Source organism: Limulus polyphemus, unplaced genomic scaffold, assembly GCF_000517525.1.
Source record: "Limulus polyphemus unplaced genomic scaffold, Limulus_polyphemus-2.1.2 Scaffold20, whole genome shotgun sequence".
Taxonomy (NCBI): Eukaryota; Metazoa; Arthropoda; class Merostomata; order Xiphosura; family Limulidae; genus Limulus; species Limulus polyphemus.
In genome coordinates this window covers 1,476,873-1,498,299 of record NW_013665630.1, presented here as the reverse complement: position 1 = coordinate 1,498,299, position 21,427 = coordinate 1,476,873, and the positions used below count along the sequence as shown (strand labels likewise).

At 35.5% G+C, this 21,427-nt stretch overlaps 1 protein-coding gene across 2 annotated transcripts in view; it reads left to right on the top strand.

Moving 5' to 3' along the window:
* LOC106458044 (protein lin-54 homolog) overlaps nt 1-21,427 on the top strand; it is an 81,457-nt gene that overhangs the window by 23,618 nt on the left and 36,412 nt on the right. Inside the window, exons 3-5 of one of the 2 annotated variants that reach the window (XM_022384312.1) lie at nt 9,474-9,725; nt 12,584-12,812; nt 13,875-14,035. In XM_022384312.1, the coding sequence (XP_022240020.1) occupies nt 9,474-9,725; nt 12,584-12,812; nt 13,875-14,035 (642 nt within the window). Of the gene's footprint in view, nt 1-9,473; nt 9,726-12,583; nt 12,813-13,874; nt 14,051-21,427 lie in introns of both variants that reach the window. The other variant, XM_013917501.2, reaches the window with a different exon arrangement.

Below are 21,427 nucleotides of genomic sequence, written 5' to 3'. Positions count from 1 at the left end.
AAAGAGTACATCAGAATTATAAACTGATATTAATAAAAGATTTGGACTTCTACATGTACATCTGATTTTAAGTATTTGTTTTATACAATTTACAAGCATGATCTGTTTGTGATGTAAAGAAAGAGGGTTAATGAAAACACATCCTTAGTATTTGTTGGAATATATTCATTAAAACATTGGTGAAAGCCACACTATAGTACATTAACTATATTATCTATTATTTTTATTAAACTGTTAATGAAAAACTATAATTTTTACCATTTACTTTTCTTACACCATATTAATAATGAATATAATATGTATAATTTTTTAAACTCCAAATCATCTTTTCTTGAATTTTGTGAAGAAATATTTATTTGTAAGTTAGAATTACATTTAAGAAATGCAATTTCTAAATCAGTCTCGGTTCTCAGACAGAGTGCGACTGCATTTTGAAAACAGGACAGTAATTAAAGATGTTCTATAAATTTTGCTTATTTTACAAACAGTGGCCAACTTGCTAGTGTAAATTTGTCTGCATCATTTACCCATTGAATATGTTATTTTTATATGACTCTGAAGTAGGTTATCTAAAAGAGTAAACTTAAACATTATATTGATTTATGTTTATTGTAATTACCAAAAAAAATAAGAGTTACTAAATTAGGAATTTTTGTGATTAGCTTTAACAAATTAAAAAATAAATATAATTTTGTCTTTTTTGGGGGGGGGGGTCTGTAGAATGGGATATTAAGTTATATGTTTGGAGTCCATAGTTTCTTCCAAGCCTTTCTGAAGTTTTTTGTTAAATTTTTGGAATTTGGAACTATATACCATTAATTTTAATTGAAAGCACCAGGGGTTATATCTGCATTCTGTCACAATGAACAGTCTGTAACTGCCTATTTATTATCTTGTAACTCATTATTATTAATTTCCTCTCTGGCTGCTTACAGGCTTTCCACCATTGACTCAGCCGTGAGATGTATGTATTTTTATGGTATTCATAATATGAATACTATCACCTTTGTTTTGCTTAGATTTATCATTTTCAGAGTGATCATAAAGTAAATAAAACAGCATATTCATTTAAACAGATAAGAAAGATGGTAAAATGTAACCAGAAACTTATTCTGATTTATAATTTATCAGTCAGAGCAGCAGATTTTGTTCCCATGTTTTCTGTCTCTTATCTACGCAGTTTACTTGACTAGCTAGATGAAAACCAGTCATTGTTGTATAACTTTAACCATTCTGTCTGAATAATGATGGAAGATTATTGTCTTGGATTTTTAAGATTTTACAGTTTAATATGTGTCACACAATGAAATAAAGTATTCAGTCCTTAGCATAATGGTTCTGCATCTCAACAGTTTAATGTGTCATACAATGAAATAAAGTATTCAGTCCCTAGCATAATGGTTCTGCATCTCAACAGTTTTAATGTGTCATACAATGAAATAAAGTATTCAGTCCCTAGCATAATGGTTCTGCATCTCAACAGTTTAATGTGTCATACAATGAAATAAAGTATTCAGTCCCTAGCATAATGGTTCTGCATCTCAACAGTTTAATATGTGTCACACAATGAAATAAAGTATTCAGTCCCTAGCATAATGGTTCTGCATCTCAACAGTTTAATATGTGTCACACAATGAAATAAAGTATTCAGTCCCTAGCATAATGGTTCTGCATCTCAACAGTTTAATATGTGTCATACAATGAAATAAAGTATTCAGTCCCTAGGGTAATGGTTCTGCATCTCACCCCTTTTTTTTCTTCTTAAACTCTGGGTTACCATATATGGGATATTGTTTAGTCATTGTACTTGTAGGATTAGTTACGCTGAGTTTTATTCTTGAAGTATATTAACATCAACTAAAATGATGAATCTCTTATTTGACATAGTAATTTTAATTTATCCATCACTTACCTTAGATAATCATAATCTTATAGAAAAAAAGAAAACTTCCTTCAAAGTGAGTCTTCCATTAGCATGTGCATATCATAACTTGAAATTACATCAATATGCTAGACATTCATATAAAATTTAATTTTCTTCTTGAAAGGGCAGATATTAATGACTGTAAATATTCTCCTTAACCCTCAACTGGTAGCCTAAACTATTTGTATCATAAATGGTAGGTTGGATTAAAAATGACCCTTTTGAATAAACTTCAGAAATATTGTCTTTATAATATGGTGGGGTCAGAATTACACACAAATGGCAAACAAATGATTACAACAGTAAGAAAGAGAACTGCGACAGCACATACACTCTGCTCAACACTTAAGAACTGATTAAGGATAGAGTACAGAAAATATCAGGTAGAGAGCAGCACTAGCTGAGTTGGGATATGAACTTGAAAAATCGACATGGGTCATTCGGACCCCACCCTACCAGTTGAGGGTTAACATTTCATAGGCTATACATTATTGTTATAATTGTTTTTTTGGGTCAGTCAACAAGAAAACTAGCTGGATGCCCATCATTCTATTCATTCATATAGTTAAGTAAGTAATCCTGGGGTGCATGTAATTCTTATTTTACTTTTGATCAAAATATGGTAATGTTTTCTACAAGCAGTGGTTCCAGAAGTGGTTTGAATTCAAGAATAGCCATGGGTTGAAAATCCTGTGCACTAACTGACTGAGTTTAGGCAGTTTAACTATCAGATGTCTTAACTAAAACTTTTATATGTTAATCAAGTACCAGTGCTTGTTTGTTTGGTATCAAGCATGAATTCCAAAGTTAACATTACCACTTCCACTACATCTCATTTGTCTGATGCCATACCCTACCTGAGGATTTTACTCCCACCTGTTTGTTGTTGTTTTGTGATGTGCAAAAACAGTGCTGTCCTCTATATTGAATTTTTTTATAATGCATGCCACAAGCTTTCTGCACCCCCCATTTTGGAATCAAAGATTCCAACATATCTCTCATGCAAATCAACATGCATCATCTCTTCACCAGTAGGAGAGCACTACTATCACTCTATGCGACACTACTGAACCATCACTTCTCGTTTGGCAGTGCTTGAGTTCAGATGTCTTTCTGTTTGCTCATTGCTTCTCAAAATGGTTTAACTTAATTTAATTTACTTTATTTCAAGAATTTTTTTTTTCAATTTATTTTTGAAAGTGTTTGATTTACCCGTGTTTTGCCTGAAAATTTTTGCTTGTTTGTTTTGTATCAAGCATGAATTCCGAAGTTAACTTTACCACTTCCACTACATCTCATTTGTCTGATGCCATACTTCAGGCCGTAGGTGCAAGCGACTCATCAGGGGATTTGTCAGCCTTTATTTACAGGGAGATTGAGCTTTATATGGGACAACTTTTGTCTCCTGGTGTTGCACCTTTTCCTCCTGAGCTTTTTTGAGTCTGGCCAGGCTGACGATGATTTTGCAGTGCCTTCCCAAACCCTACCTGAGGATTCTGTTCAGTCCTTGTTGGCTTTCTTGGATTTTATTTCTCAGGTATGTGATGTTTTGTCTATTCTTATTCCTTATGACCCACGTCCTTTCGTATTACATGATTATGCATCCCAACCTTATTTAGTTTTCCCCCATCTGATATTTGGGTTCACACTGAGCATTTTGCCTCCAAGTTAGGTTGTTGTTGGGACCTTTATAGTCATGATGCCATATTGTCACGGATCTGTCTCCTGGCTCCTTATCTACGGGACCTTCATATGGCCCTGTTTTTGAGAGTTTCGTGTTTGACACGATTGTGGAGTCTTTGGTCCAAAAACAATCCACCCTTTCTCATCTGGTGGCCCGTTTATCCCAGTCAAAGCCAAGTGAAGCACCGATTCCTGTCTCCTGACCCTCCCCAGCCCTTGCCTGTTCCTCCTTCGTTTTGATCCCATTGTTTGTCGTTTTTCATGGTGATGCATGGTATGCCAACAATGATTCCTGTGACCCTGGTAAGTTCAGGCCTGGTGGGAGCTCGTCTGGCAACCTTCATTCATTGGTGGAGCCCTTTCATCTCTGATGTTTGGGTTCATCGAGTTTTGTCAGAAGGATTCATCATATCCTTTCTTACCCTTCCTTCCTTGTCCTGCGTGCCTGTTTCCTTTCCTCCTCATGATTTCTTGTCACACCAGTCACTATCCAAGGTAGTGCAAGACCTCTTCCCACAACAGGCTATCAAACCTGCTCCATGTGGTTCAAGAGGATTTTACTCCCACCTGTTTGTAGTTCCCAAAAAGGCCAGGGACTGGAGGCTGTTTATTGACCTGTCCCATCTCAATTGATATGTTCACACACCCCATGCTTCATCATGGAATCTTACCTTAATTTTTGGTGGGGTTTTTCTCCAAGTCTTTGGATGAACAAGATGGACATCTCCAATGCTTTTCTGCATATTCTCGTATTAGATCATTCTCATCCTTATTTTCAGTCTGTTCATCATGGGATGGTGTACCAATTTCGCACCCTACCCTTTGGCCTGGCCTTGGTACCATGCATTTTTTGTTGGATGGTTTGAACCTTTGCTTTACATCTTCATGCCCTGGGGTTGCACTTTCACTTTTTACATGGATGACTGGCTTCTTCATACTTATTCTGAATAGGAGTCAGCCTGTCATACTCATCAGCTTCTTCTCAAGGCTGCTCGAGTGGGCTGGTTGATCAAATTGGAGAAGTCCTTCCTTTTTCAACACCCATCTCAGTTTGGCCCAATCTTCTCCTCTCCAGCTCTGATCTATGGAACTGGCCATTCGAAATGCCCTGTCTGCTCTTTCACTTTCTGCTTACGAGGTTCTGTCGCTCCTCTTATACCCCTTGGCCGGGCTCGTATGCAATCCTTTTAATGGGTCCTCCATGACCAATGGAACCTTGCTAAGGATCATTTGCATACTCCTATATCCCTTCCTTCCTACATTGTAGATGATCTCCAATGGTGGTTAGACAAGGCTCATACATTTGCAGGTGTGTCACTTCTTCCTATGCAGCCATATTTACATCTGTTCATAGATGCATCCCTTGAGGACTGGGATGTGTGGGTCGATCAACAGGAGGCCTCAGGTTGTTTGTCTGTTGGGGAACATTCTCTTGATATCAGTGTCCTCAAACTCCTTGCTTTTCATTGGGCTTTGGATCACTTTCTTCCCATCTCCAAAGATGGTCTGGTCGTGATCCATTCCAACAATTCAACAATGGTAACTCATATCAATCACCAAGGTGGCACCCGGTCAAGATCTCTGTGATTTCTAACATAAGATCTTCACTTTTGGGTCCATTATCATCACATTTGTTTGATGGAGTGTCACATACCAGGTGCTTTCAACCTTGTTTTCATTTTTCCCAACCTGACCAGGTTTACCCAACGAAGTGGTCCCTTTATCCCCTTGTTTTTCAGTGGCTTTGAGATTGGTGGGGTATTTCTCATATCAATGCATTTGCCACTACCCTCAATCAACAGTTACCTTTGTTTTGGCCCCTGGTTACCCATACTCGGGCATTGGCTACAGATGCCTTTAGCCAGGATTGGTTGAACAAGTTCCTTTATGATAACCCTCCTACCTGATTACTTCATCGTGTAGTCTGCCTCATCCATACCACTCTGTGCAAAGTCCATCTGATTGCTTCTTACTGATCCGATCAATCATGATTTTGTTGATTACTTCAGCTACAGTTGTTCCCTCCCATCCCTCTTCCTTTATTCCCTGAACATCTTAGTCAATTCTAGTTGCCAGTTTTGCATCTCGCATTTCATACCTGATTTTTGTTCGGTCCATGGTGAGGAGATCCAGTTTCTTACATTGGGTAACATCTCATTTAGCTCATTCCATTCGTCCTTCATCCATGGTTGTGTATCACTGGAAATGGAATGTTTTTCGCACCTGGGCCCTGGCTTGGGGTATCCCATTTTCTCATTCTCCGGTTACTGATATCTCTGAGTTTCTTACATGGCTTTTTGAGAAAGGGTCTTTGATCTCCTCAAAATCGGGCAGCCCTATTTCATACTTTCTGTTTTTCCTGTTACTACAGGGTCTTTCTTTCCCCCTGTCCTTGCCATTTTCATCCGTTCTTTCTGGATCTATCAGCTGCCTAGACATCCAGTACTTATGAATCGGAGCATTAACGTGGTACTCCATTCCCTTACTTTATCTCTATTTGAGCCCATTGCCTTATGCTCTTTGTTTCACATATCCCTTAAGATGTATTTCCATCTCCTTTTGGCTTGCAGACAGTGTTGGTCGGATCTGTTTACTATCGATATCACTCGCATACTGTACCACCAAAATTATCTGCTCCATTATCAGATTGTTATTTCCTTCCCAAGATCTTAGCAGCTCGTGAGGGCACCTCCTCCTTTTTAACCATTTCCTTTCCCTCTATTTCTCATCTCTACCCTTGTTCTGATCCAGATAGACTTCTATACCTGGTTCTTTCCCTACATAGTTATATTGCCTGCACAGTTTCTTTCCAGGGTTCCTGTTCCTGTCTCTTTATCCCATGGCAAACCTCTTCCTCTCGGGATCTTTCTCTCTTTACCCTAACCAATTAGGTTTGACGTTTAATCCATTTGGCTTATTCCTTCATGTCCCCTTCCCAATGGGCTTTGTTCTGTGTTACCTCCCATCAAATCCGACACCTCACCTTTTCCCTTGCTTCTCGTCTTCCTCGGCCTTTGGAGGAGATTCTGCAGTCAGGCATGTGGACCACCCCTCAGATGTTCATCTCTCATCACACACATCACGTTGCAGTTTCTGCTTCCTCTGGGTATTGCCTAGTGCCTGTGGCTGTACTTCAGACTTTGGTGTGGTTATGACACTAGGTAAGTCTTTATTAATGCTTTCTTTTCTTTCAGGGGCCTTTGCTTCGAATTTCATTTCTAGGATTCTGCTCTGTGGCAAGTGGTGCCTGACCAGGTATTCTTTACATACACAGTTAAATCTGCACTGTACACCATGTTGACTCACATGCTCTTTCCATGGCTCTGCATGCTCACCTTCAAGATGGGATGTTTCACATGATCACTGGATGGTTAATAACGTTGTAATATTTGCTTCATAAATAGGCCAGTCCAAGACCATACCACCCATAGACAGCATGGGTAAAGCACAAGGAGATAGTTACCCATAAATTGGTATGGTCTGCTTTTCAAAATAGGGTTTCATGATCATCCATTGCACTATCTCGGGTGTAGCCATTCCTCTGGACTCTCCAATACACTCCCCCTTCTTCCAGTGGAGTATGGAAGTCCTTACCACTTGCCAGTTCCAAGATGCTGGGGTGGTAGACCATGGAGGCATCCTGCTGGATGGGTTCAACATAGATGGATATAACTATTCAGTTCAGAGTAGGGCGGTGATGTTCTGCTAGTGTAGAAGGCATAAAATCCTCCGGGTTGAGTGGCACATACCACAGAGAGAGAGATCTAAATGCAGTTCACCAATTTGATTGGGTGCCCTCATCCTACCCTCGTATGGATGTTAGTACTCCATGAGCTGGTTTTGGATATCAAGCGAACCAATCAATTTAAGTCCTCACACAGGTTTGGGGTTGCCCCATCTTCCTCACTCGATTCTTCCTTCTGTGTAATGGGTCACGGAGGGTATTCGTGGGATGTTTCTGTCCTAGGCACTCCCTTGTTCTCTCTTGCGATGGGGATGTTACTGACCTTTGGACATTTAGGACAAGACTCACAGTCGTGGGAGTTGATTGCATGTGATGAACTTCCCTCGGATACCGGATGACACATTCCTGGATCCCTAGCTCAAGGCTACTCCTATGTTATGCTCTGGAGTCCGTATTTTCCTCATATACACAATTTTGGGGTTTGAGGTGAAGCTGGTATTATCCTCATCCTACCCTTGCATGGATGTCAGTACTCAGCGAGGAGGTTTTTGGTGTATTTGACTTGCCGAGAACAGTTTGCCATGCTCTGGCCATTCTATACCATGGGACACATCTGGCATTACCCACTTTACATTTGTGGAATTGTGTTTCTATATTTATCTGGTGGGGATTACTTTCTTAACTTATCCTCTACCACTGGGATGTGCTCCCTTTCTTTTCTGCCGTGTTTGTTCCTACGTGCCCCTTCTCAGATCATCTGATCTGTTTCTCTCATCTACAGAAGTATCCTTTGGATGCTTTCAGGGAATACGTATCTCCTCCTTTTCATTGTGGGATTCTAGCTAATCTTGTGAGAGAAGGGAAGTACCGTTTTGGAAGTTATATTTTTCCTGTACTGAAACTGTATTTCCAATAGGTACTTCCCTCTGCTCTCACTTCCCACCTCCTCTCCACAATCTTTCGGTGCCTATGATCTGCCAAACTTCGAAGTGAAGGTTTGGTAGTGGCGCATAGAGGGAGTCACATGCATCATGTAATAGTAGTGCTCTCCTATTGGTGGAGAGAGCATGAGAGACATGTTGGAATCTTTGATTCCAATAGAGAGGTGTGTAAGGCTTGTAGCATGCATTCAGAGGGCAGCACAAAATGGGAAAACTAATCTTGTGAGTGGAGGGAAGTACCTATCAGAAATACATTTTCAGTATAGGAAAATTACAGCGTCAATTCATGCTTGTTGTACATTTCTGTTTTTTGTTTTTTTATATTAAATTTCTTACAAAATACTCAAATTAGAAATAAAGCCTAATCTTGGTGATTAAAATCAAGTCTTATAAATGTTTTTCCTTATGTATTTTGGATTAATGCTTTATGGATTTTGAATGAGAAGACTGTAAAAATAGCTGCTAAGTTTAAAAAGCTTAATTATTTCACCAAATTATGCATTTTATCCCCACTGTTTAAACTTAATTTAGGTATTGTTGGTAGATTGTTAATAGTTTAAGAAGCTAAACTCAGTATCTGTAAAACTCTTTAACAGTAAGTTAACATACTTCATATAATCCTAGTGATCTCTTTTAAACAAACTTTCTGGTACACAAAATACTTAACTAATACTTTTAAACTTTCTCCTACAAAACTTGCAAACTTGCATCATCTTAGATTATGTTATATTAGAATTCTGCATTAAAGGAAATACTAGTGGGCTTACAGTAGACTGGGCAAAATCAAATACAAATAAGTCTCACAGAGATGGTAATGCATAATTATAAATCTAAACCAGTCATTACTGTATTGCAAGAAAGTATTCAATTTTATGCTCACTAAATTTAACCTGCTACTATTTAACAATATGAATTTCAATTATAATTTTGATATCTTTTTAAGTTTTGTTTATAAATCGTGAAGATTACAAACACTGCTGTTAATAAAGGTAGTTAAAAACTAGTAAGTGTGTTCACAGTTTGTCTTTTAGCTCCATAACAATAATTAATATAATTTCTTAGAATAAAATTCATTCATAGTTTTGATAGTGGAGAAATAAAGGCCTAACTTAGCAGTTTAAGCCATGAAAAGGTGTATTAATGTTTAGAGCACTTTGTTTTATCTTCCTATTAAAATTAAACTTTATCTTATATGTATGTGTGCATATAATGTGCAATAACTACCATTATACTTTTTAAGGGGTTTTATTTGCTGTCCCCTGTGAAGTCCCCAGGAACAAAAGTTACCATGATTCCTGTCTCTCTTCCCAAATCACCCCAAAAAATTGCTCCAGCTCCAGCATGTGGGACAACATCAAATTTCCCAAGAGTTGCCATAGCAACTGCCATTGCTGGAGGATCTACACCAACAGTAACTACTACATGTACAGTAGCCAAGCAGACAACAATGCCAGCGACAACAACTAAGGTTCTCTGGAAGACTGTTGTTCCAGTATGTAATATGTATCTTGTGTAAAAACAATATAGCTGGATTTTTGCCTATGAAAACTAGATTAGTAAAGATCTGTCGTTGAAAGAAATTGTAAGTTTTATTTGTTTTTTTATAACATTAATGAACAAAAATGATGTACAATGTTTGTTAATCAAAGGTTTGCAGTTTTAAACATTTTCTTTTGGATTATACAAGAAGAATATGGCACTAAGCCATTATGTGTAATTTTTCTGTCGACAAGCTAACAAATAATATTCAAATCATAGAAATGGATACAGATTAATTAAGACTAAAGAGATTATAATCTAAATTAATATTCTCCAATTTAAATCTAATAGATGCATTAGTTGTGTAATAGGTTAAAACAATATGGTAGTTACATCAGCAATAATTCAGTTGTAACTCTTGCATTTCCTATAGTTTTAACTGACATAATTCAAATATAATTGTATGTGAATATGATTGTTTAACAAATTTTTTTATATTCTACAATTAAAGTGTGTGTGTGCTCTGTTTTTAAGCAGAAGGTCACTCTAAATCAATACAAGTTTCGAGTTGGTACAACATGTCTGAATAAATGTAACGTGGTTCAGATTAAACACTCGCCATTCACAAACAATGCTTGTTTTAGCAAAAGAAAAATGCTTTCCATTCTCTATCGTTGGTAATGGAAAACATGATGAAATTAATACAGCAGACATTGAACATTTGTGCAAATCAGTTTTGACACATTGTACAGCTGTAGCATTATTACTGTATATAATCATAGCAGAATTAGAAAATATTTTCTGTAAACTTGTCCTCCGGGATGAGTGAATCTAAAGTTTCACTTTTACTGAATTTTTTAGTAAGTTATTGTATATACTGTGAAAAAGCAGGACAAGTAATTCAGCAAAGTAGTTAGAAACTGACAAAAACAAAGAATATTTGAAACAGGGGAACAAATTTTTATTTTTCTTAACTTTGAAAGCTTTAATGGAAGTAATATCGTAAAAAAAGTATTCAACCTTAAACGTTTCAGTCCAGTCCATATAAATTCAACAATTTTTCATCATGCATTTTGTTTTAACTTAGATTTCACTTTAAAGCAACTATAATACTTATAAAATCTTGAACATTTGAGTCTTGACTATATGTAACATATACTCACTTGTGTATATAACTTAAACAGTTTTTTTAACCATTTACTCTGATTCATTTTGATTAAATATGAACTGTCTACTGGCTGTTTGGTACTTTTCTCTAGGACCAGAGCATGTGTGGTCTTTGGTGTCTTGTTCGTTTGTCCACTGTTTAACCATTTCACAATGCTTTGGGTTCAGTTATAATCTTCTAATGTAAGCCTATCTCTCTTGATTCATACCAGAGGAGACAGTTTCTTTATTCAGAGTTATTCTTGTCCCTGTCTTAATTGGATCAAGAGTCGGTATATTAATTAGTTACGCTTCCAGTTCACCATTTTGCTCCACATAGTGTACGTAAACTAACTCTGGTTGAATCATTTCTTTATCAGTTTATCCATTTGCGAGGAAACTAATAAATCTGACCTTGCATAAATCTTCTGTTGTTTTCTCTTCTAAAATCTCTGAAGTGCTCATACAAAATTCTCTACATGCTGTGTTAAAAAGTTTTTCATATTTAACACTGTATTTTCATCTAGCCTCTTTACACTTTTTGTTGGATGTGTTTCTCTGGGTTTATCTAAAACATTTCTGTTCAATACATTTGATGTGTTTGGTACTCTTATTGTGATATTTTGTAGTTTCTTTTCTGTATTTCATATTGATGCCTTTAACTAGGGACAAGTCTTTCTAAAAGTTCTGGAAATTGTGAAACTTAACAGAAACTAACCATTCTTAACTTTTGCCCAAGGAAATTCTTCTAACCTTCTTTGACTAATCTTTTTCTTTTATTATACATTTTCTGGCTAAGTTTTTCCACTTTGACATTTTTATTATCTTTACCTTTCTGTTCACTGTTGCCACCACCCTACAAATGTTTTCAAATGTCTGAAATTTTTATAGCAGTCAACAACATGACACTTCAATCTTTTGTTGGGTTACATGTAAAATCCTTCATTTATCACAGAAAATAATAAATAACTATGACAAGTCTTGCATTCAGTTTACAAGACTTTTATTGCAGCATACAGCATTTCCAAGGACAACAGAAACACACTTACCTATAGAAGCAACTCACTCATGAGGCAAGATGTCTGGGTTCATTTTGAAGCGGCAGTTCACGTCTAGCTATTTTTTCTCACAGTTTTAATTTTTTCGCTAGCTGTTTACCATGTCTACATGAACACATTTTCTCACATTGAATTGATATACTTCTTCTGGAAAAATGCATTCATCCTGTCAGATGACTGACCAACAAATTTAACTTGTTCTACATTAAAAAATCGCTTGTAAAAATGAGTAGATGAGTTGAATTTTCAACACCTGAACAGGCTACATCAAAGCCATGCCAGGTGAATTGGAAGAGACCAGCAGTAATAAAAGTCTTAGTGCTATTGTGTACTAAATTATACAGTGCCTAAAACAGCATCAAACATGATTTTAAGATATAATCAGTCAGACTCAACATTGTACAATTCTGCTAATGACAGTTTCATTTACACCATATTTGGGTTATAGTACTTTTTGGTAAGATGCATTTACAAAATCCTGTAATTAAACTATTTTTGTATTAATTTTATGTCATTAAATTAAAAAAAAAGTATGAAGAAATACAACATACGTTCTAGAAAGATATCCTCATGACATTTTTAGAAATATTTTATTAAGTGTAGAAATGGGTATATGTAAAAAAATATTTGACAGAACCTTTGAATTATTGAACTGCCACCCTTACAGGCAACTGTGAAATCATCAACTTCTGCAGCAGGGTCAGTTCCTCAGACAATAAAATTAGTTGCTGCAAGTGGTTTACCTCAGGTTTTGATGAAACCAGGTAATTTACCTGCCTCTAACCTGTCAGGACCTGGAGCTTCACCTGTTGTATGTCCAATCCAGGTGCCCGGGAGTAAGTTCCCTTATGTACGACTTGTAACAGCTTCTACTCAACAGACCTCAGTTTCCACGGGTAAAAATGATGTAACATTGCTTTCTGTTCTGATATATCTTATAATGTTATATTTTGTGTTCTTGGTTTATACTATTAAAGAAAAATGTCAATAAGACATTTAGCAGATGTCATTGAAAACCGATTGTTACATCCATTTCACCTTTTTAATTGAATGGAACTCTATTAAATCTTGACTAATTGTAAAGAATTGTTTGCAAAAATGTATACTTTTAATCCATTTCTTTTAATTTTGTGGATATTAGTTTCTCATTATAATGCTGAGGTTTCAATCATATCTTGCTCACTGAAAAACTCAAATTCTTCTTTAAAGTTTTAATAATGATAAAGAGCATCTTCTAAGTAAAAAAAACAAAGAAAAGTATTGTGTTTGCAGTAATTTGTAAAGAAAGATAAGCTCAAATACCTTAATTTACCTTTCAGTGGATAGAAGGCTAATCTACATTGATTACATGACATTAAAATGATTTTGGAGCCTATGTTATTATAGTCCAGTCATGCTCTGTCTGAAGACTGTGCATCCTGGCAATACCCTTGCAGCATAGTTTACATTGCATAAGATCCTGTCATAATGCTGCCATATCCAAAGTAAACCACCTATCCTTGCTCACTTTCCATAGACCATTTGTGTATGAGGACAGTGTAGCTCTTGTACATTCTGTTCCACTACAGTTTTATCAGTTATGGTTGTCATGTCACTTGCAGATTTGCATATTCAAAATCATTTTAATATAATATATTCAACCCTCTGAAATTGAATCAGGGTCAGCAGTGAATTGTTTTTTTTTTTTTTATATCTATGAGTAATTCCATCTTAAACTATTTTTACATGTAGACTGGTTATCTTTTGAAACCAATTCTTATTATTTTGTAATTTTCCCTCTTGTTGAACTCTAAGTTAGAGATAATGTATCATATTTTACATTTAAAATTTTAATACTTGTATCAATGAAATTTAGTTAGTGCCTAAACCTAAAATGTTTATAATAAATTATGAGCTTAGGTTGATAATTTTAAATAATTATAATTTCATAACTTTAGTATGGTTTGTTCTTCTCACAGTTGTAACACCTAGAACTGCCACAGTTGGACCTGTTAGTGGTATCAGAAGCATGGCTCACAGTGCTCAAGTAGGCACATCTACTGTTCAAACTGTTGGAATGTCATCGAACCAGTTACGCTTTGCTGTTCCAATTGTTCCGGCCATCTCAGGACATAGTCAGGTCAAGATCTTAAGTGTAAAATAGACCTTTTGTTTATAAGAAAACTATGAAATCATACAGTATTTCAAATTTTCTGTTGTGAGATTCAGTATTTTTTGTTGTTGTTGTTGTTTGTTCTTTTTAGAAAACTGTATTGGTTATTTCCTAAGATGCATTGTTTCTTATTATAAATATATACAATTTATACTTTTACAGTAATTTCTCAAAACTACATAATATCTAATTGATACAAAATATACTATCCTCCTATCTTCCTGTCATTGTTTAATGCCAAAAAAAAGTAAATGATACCATTTACTTATGGATAATGCATACTTATTTTGTATTTTCTGATACTTTGTGATTCTAAGTACAAATTGTACTATTATCTGCATGTCACTGCTTTTATGTTAAGTAAGTTAAAAAAAAAAGAAGCCTTATCTTCTTATTGCTTTATGCAGAACAAGAACTGTTTTTACTATTATCTTATCTTATTTTTTATTGTAAATTATTATTACTCATTGTCAGTGATGGAAATGGCTTTTAAGAAAGAGGTACATGCTTGGGAAAAACGATCACTCGCGCACACACACACATCTATCTATATTTCTTTGTCTTGTTCTATTCAAAATGAAAAGGTATAGCATATATGTCTGTTAAATTAAACATTATAATACATTAGACATGAAAATACATTAAATAAATGTAAATTTTTTACAAATTTATTAAGAATAATAATAACATATAATTGACAATTTTACATATATATGTGTATTGTATATATGTATTAGACTCGTGTTTACATTAAATAATATTCCTTAAACATGTATACTCTGAATTTTCTTCTGTTGCCTCCTTTTTCTGCATGGCATTTCTTCAGCACACCACTAAGAAGCCATGTCTTCACATATTCTTCAGGGTTGAATTTTGACAGAGAAGATTCCACTAACTTGATAAAGAGAAGTGTTAAATTATTTTTAATTTTAAAAATGTAAAATTTTGTCTGTGAATAACTGCCTTATCTAAGATGTGTTGAAACATGATGGACATGTTGCACGTGGGTCTGAAATCATTCTCTTTTTAACTACATTTTACTCTTGTCTGTCAGTAACATTGTGTTAGTGTTGCACTATTCTCATTGAATTAGAATTTTTAATCCAGGGTACTTGCGTATGAAAAGACTGAAAAATAGATTTTCACTATATGAAAATTATTTCAGTGGGTAAAATTAGAATATAAAATGTTATGTGATATTAGTTTTTCTCAAAGCTGTGTCATGGGTCTTAAAACTTGATACTAGAATTGTTTTTGCAAAATATGTAATTTAAAGAAGTTAGGTAAATAATTTAGTGTAGGTATGAATAATTTAAATTGAACCAAAAATTAAGATAAAGAAATTCCAAAACATACTTACCATCCGCTGACACCTTACCTATTCCTCAATCTTGACTTTGCCCATCTAACCATTGGTCTCGCTTGCTCCAGTCTCTTATACCCCACTTAAAATGCTCTTGATGTTGCAACACTCTCCACCCATGTAAATGTGCCCTCTATCCTGGTGCTGTATATAACCACCTAGCTCAGATAATGTAATCCCTATTTCTTGACAAAGCATTGGTCGCAGTTTTCTCTGATGCAGTGCTATTCTTCATTATGTTCTGGATTGCAATTTTGGCATTGCCTTGTGGATTTCCATACAATAACAATTTCCTTAGAAAAAATTTGATGGGCTGTTTCAGGGCACAACTTCCCATGTTACTGTTGTCAGCACAGAGGCTAATCACACCTCCCCTATTCCTCCTGTTATTTAGTATCTCTCTTTGGTCAGGTGTGTGTGTGGGTGGGGGGGGGGTAACTCTCAGTTAAGGCTGTCCATGATTTGATCCATTGTGATATGTAGACATATTTGGCATGGAGATGTTTCTCCTGGGGATTTTGAGGCTGCTTTTTTTTATATGATTCAGGACATTCTGTGTCGAATTTGAATTCGGTTTTCTGGTGCCTTTGTTTACTAAGTCGGTATCTCGCAACGCCAATGTGGATCAAACACCTCCAGCTTCTTTTCTTTAGTTATTTGTGAGATTTTGGGGCTTTCCTCAGTGGCTTTTGAGTCTACTCCTTCCTTGATGGTGGAAAGGTTGGGGAGGACTATGTTGTTTTCCTCCTTTCCCTGATATTACTGGTTCATGCCAGAAGATTTACTGTTTTATTGCATGATGAAATGGATATACCTTGTACCATTGTTTGTCTGTTTGCATGTTTTGGCTTACCACCAACAGGTGAACGTATATTTTGTTTCCACAGACTAGATCCACTTTACAACATAGGGCTCCAGATTGGACCCTGTGATCACCTTGAACAGATCACACTTTTCTTGTATTTGTTTGACCTCGGCTTCTATTCCTCACTTTGTGGATACTCAGAATAGATTCCATCCTTAGTTTCAAGGCTCCTCCACTTGGTCCGACTGTCGCCAATGGTGTCGTTGTCTATCCTAGGTGGGTGGGGTCCGTAGGAGTATGGTTGCAATTGATGGACACCTGGTTTTTCTCCACCACAGATCCATAGGTACTTTAGGTTCTGGTGTCGGGGGTTGGTCTTTCTATTCAGTTCTCTTCCTACATTATCCTCCCAACCTGTAGTATTACCACCCCCAACTGATCAGTGGGTTTTATTCCTGTTGTCCCTGAGGTGATGGGAGGTTGGCAGATAATCATCGATCTTTCTCGACTCAACCAATTCTTTGATCCTCCCAGCTTCACAATGGAATCCTTTTCTCAACCTATGTTGTCATTCGTCACCGGGTCTGTGGATGACCAAGTTTGATGTTGCTGATCCATTTCTCCATATTTACATAGTGAATTCATCCTGCCACTATCTACCTTTTGTGCACAGGGGTCAGGTTCTGCAGTTCAAGGATCTATTCTTTGGCCTAGCATCTGCACCATATGTCTTGTGCAGAGTCTTATGAGTTTTTCAACATGTTTTAAGCCAGGCTCTGCCAACTCCCATCTGGCTCCAGCTATGGAATGGGCAGTCAGGTTCTTACGTGGATGGTTCTATCTCTTTTTAGGGATGTGGACCTTCTTTGAATCTCTGATTCCTTCAATATGAGGACACATGCAGTCTCTTCAGTGGTTACTGTGTGACCACTGGATTTGGAATTCCAATCTATTGGATCATCCAGTCTTTTTCATCAGGAGCAACATCTTAGTTCTCGAGTGGTGGTTGGATTGGATCAACACTACCATCAGTGTACCTATACTGCCCCTATGCCCCAAATTTTCTCTTTTCATAGATGCCTCACTTCAGGGATTGGGTGCGCATATCGAAGGTCAGATATTCTAGGGTATATGGACAAAGGATGAATCTTCATTCCACATAGTAATTTATAACTATGGTTTAAGGTCTTAATCTATGGCATAAATTCCACAGTAGTCTCTTAAATTTCCCATCATGGGGGCACGTGTTTTTGGGACTTTTGTTTTTGCAATTTGATTATTTTTCTATGGGGTTCACTCCAATCATATTGACCTCATGGTTTGCCATTTTGCTGGGGTGATGAATTTCATAGCAGGTTACATGTCTCAGCCCAATCACATTCTCCTAACTGAATAGATTCTCCATTGCAAGTTTTTCCTGATTGATTTGCTCTTGGTTCAGGTCTCCATTGATTGGCGAATTTGCCACTTGTTCAACCTCAACTACCAGCATTTTTGGTCCCCAGTACTTCATCTTCAGGCTTTGATGATAGCTACATTCTGTCCAGATTGGATGGGATCGCACCTCTATACTATTTCCCAATGCGTCTCTTCATCAGAGTTCTGGCTATAATTCAATCCTATACTTCAGAGCTGTTTCTAGCCTCAGATTGGCTGGCCTATCCATGGTTTCCTCTTCTATAGTGTCTTAAAGTGGGTCCACCTTTTCCTCTTTGTTGAGGCAACCTCGATCCAACTTTCTACACCCATACTTTTTTCAAGCTCATCGGGGTTTACCTTCTAAAGTTGCCTTGTGTGTGCCTCACGAGGAGTTTGAGTCCACTTCACCAAACATGCCCATAGTATCTTGTTTTTTTACTTAGGTCTAGCTTCATCTCCTGTCGTTTTATGTAAGGCAACTTTATTGACTACTTTTCATTATTTTATACATCGGAAAGTTTTTGACTTCCCAATGCTATCCAGCCTTCTTTAATCATTTTAAGTACTTTTTCCCAAATGCTCTTTTCAATTACTTAACTGGGATATTAGGGTGGTATTACATGCTTTATCTCACCATACATTCGAGCCTTTAGCCTCATGTACCATGTATGACCTTTCCCTTAATAGGTATTTTTTTTGCTGCTGGCATGAGTATGTTGTAGGTGCTTATATACAGTACCAGGTTAGAGAGTGTATTGATGTTAGTCAAGAGTGTCACAACACCAAGGGCATTTTAAGTGGGGTATAAAAGACTGAAGCAAACGAGACCAATGCTTAGATGGGCAAAGTCAAGGTCGAGGAATAGATAGTGTCAGCGGAGGTAAGTATTATTGGAGATACACTTTTTTGCATTATAAGACAATATTAAATAAATTAGGTTTTACATGTCATTATCTGGTCTTGATAGTACAAAATGAATTCCACATCTAATTGTAAAATAGTAAAAAAAAAAGTTATTCATTGTTGTTTTGGTCATTTATATTTATTGACAACAAAAATTATCAAAATAATTATGTAGATGGACAGATAAATTGCCATAAGATGGTGCACAATTTGGTACAAAAGTATAGATTGCCTAACCAGTAAAAGTAACTTTTTTTTATAAATCATTTAATAGTAAGGAATAGCACTCATCTGAAGTATGTTGAATAAATATCTATCACAAGGTTAAAAAAAGCAAATAAACATGTGCAGTCAGTGTACTAAAGCACCACATTATCATGACAGTAGGCCTAATAATCATGTTAAAAATCACTTAAGACTGTATGCTTTTTCTTGTTGTTATGAGTGCATCAGAATTAGTCAGCTAGTATTGATGACAAGAAACAAAAGTTTGAGGTTATTTGAAAAAAGACCAAGATCTGAAACGTTAATTTTACACACATCTGATTTGAAATCTCTAATGGACAAATTAAGAAGAATGAGAATGCAATCTAAGATTATTTTTGTCTCAAATGTTAGATCTATTACTTTACAAGATTATAATAGTTTTTTTATCATTGATCAGGTTAAAGCAAATTTTAAATGCACAGTTAATCAGTAGCTCTGAAGTTGACTTGTATGTATAGATATAAGGGATAGAAACATGTAAAATAATACCATTGATATTTCCAGTGCCTTGATTCACCTTTTCAGTGCAGAAATTTCTTAGAAGAACTTGATAACTGTAGTTAAGCAACTTGTACATAAACAATGAATAGTTGGAAGTACGACACTTGGAGAAAGGATGTGATAATATTAATAGAGCTAGGAACAAATAAGAGATCAACATATGTATGTATGAAGAGAAAAATTTAGATCTCTTGTTTTGAACTAATAAAAACATAATTTTTTTTAACTAGCCTACTCCATTTTTTCCTTAGAAGTTTGGTATTTTCTGGCTCACTGACTTCCCTCAGAATAGTCAGTTAGGTTCCACTAACTGGAGATTAAAAAAAAACTGAGTTACAGAGTATGAGTCTTTGATCTGTAACTGAGTTCATCAGAAAGAAGAATAGAATCATGGAAGGTGTACAAGATAAGTTTAAGACAAATAACAATGAAAACACAATCACAAATAAAGTTGGGAAACAAGGGCAATTATGTTTGTCATGGCTGTATTGAACTAGCAGGAGAAAAAAAAGAAGCAAAACCTTAGTAAGCTCAAGAGCTGTCTCTCTCTCTCTTACCATTTGGGGGTGTGCCTCCTGTAAATTAAATTAGAACCATGTAATACTTAAGTTAAGCCCCAAAAATTAAGTTGAAATATAACAATTTCTTATACTATGAGTGAAAATAGAATACTCTAAGGAAAATCTAAAAGTTAAAGTTATGATAAAAGTAAAAGCTCTATAAAGAAAAGTGAAGAAACCTTAACAGTAACTTCATTCCATTATGTTATATGTGTGTGTTTTCTTTTTTATATTTATTTATATGTACACATACACAGAATATAAAATTAAAGTGAAATCTATAGTGCATGTGTAGGTTTAAAAGTTCATTAAAATTTCACTTTTAACTCTCTCTCTCATTATGGGCTCGGTCAGTTTGACGGAACACATGACTTCTTTGTACTCACTTAGTCTTTATAGATTTAATACTTCTGACTTTCAATAAAGTGTGTATATCATCACAAAATTTTGCAGTCTTTCAGTTAACATTATAAGTCATTCACATACAAAAAATGGTATTGTTTTTTAGAGGAGTATTTTTAATAAACTAAAATAAAGATTTGTCCGTAAATATATTGTGTATTTGTTTTGAATAGTCTATGTGCAAAGAATTTTCATTTTAAAATCAAAAATACTTCATCTCAAAAAATCTCTAATTTCCTTTGTGTAATCCCTAAAACCTCCTAAATGCATTTCAAACATTTCTTTTTTCAGTAAAACTTTATATTGTACATGTTATTTTCTCTACACTATCTCTATATGGGATTAGTCAATTTGACCAACCTCGTAACCACCAAAAAAAAATATATATTAATCGAAATTACCCTTTTTTTCTTTCTAGAATGATTTCATATTGTAACATGAAACTACTTTCATTTATCCTAAGTAGCTTTAAGCTCATAACAGTATATATTTAATTATGATTTTATTTTATTGTTTTATTACCCTTTAAACAGTGTCTAACTACTATTTGTGCCATTATGATCTGCTCGCGTGCATGCCTTATGAAACATTATTATATTGTTATTATGTATCATTCCTAATTTAATCTTAATTCACCTAAAAAGATCCATATTTTTACATTTAAATTACTTTTATAATAATAACTAAAGAATAAACCAGAAATAAAGTATTACCCATTCTTCTTTTTTCTTGCAGTCGAATTTGGATGACAGTTAACCCTATTTTTTTATACTAATGGTAGTAATGCACTAAATAATTTTTATTTAATTAAATAATGCACCAAAGAATATAGACTAATAACATTCAAAAAGTAGGTAATTTCCCCTAACTCTCAAAATTTTTCTGGCTTTCTAACTATGTGACAAGAGCCGTTACAAATTCATCCAAGCTAGTTGTTAACTCTCCCATGGGAACAAAGCTTGTACTCTGAGTGAAATTGATGCTTATCTGTTCAGAACACAATGTTATACAATATGTCATTTGATAGATGAAAACCTTGACTTTCTAGGGTGTGGCAGGGGGGGGGGTCTGATTTTCTATTTGATAGCTCTGTAACCAAACAAAATTAGAAGGACTAATAAAAATTATTAGGTTTAGTC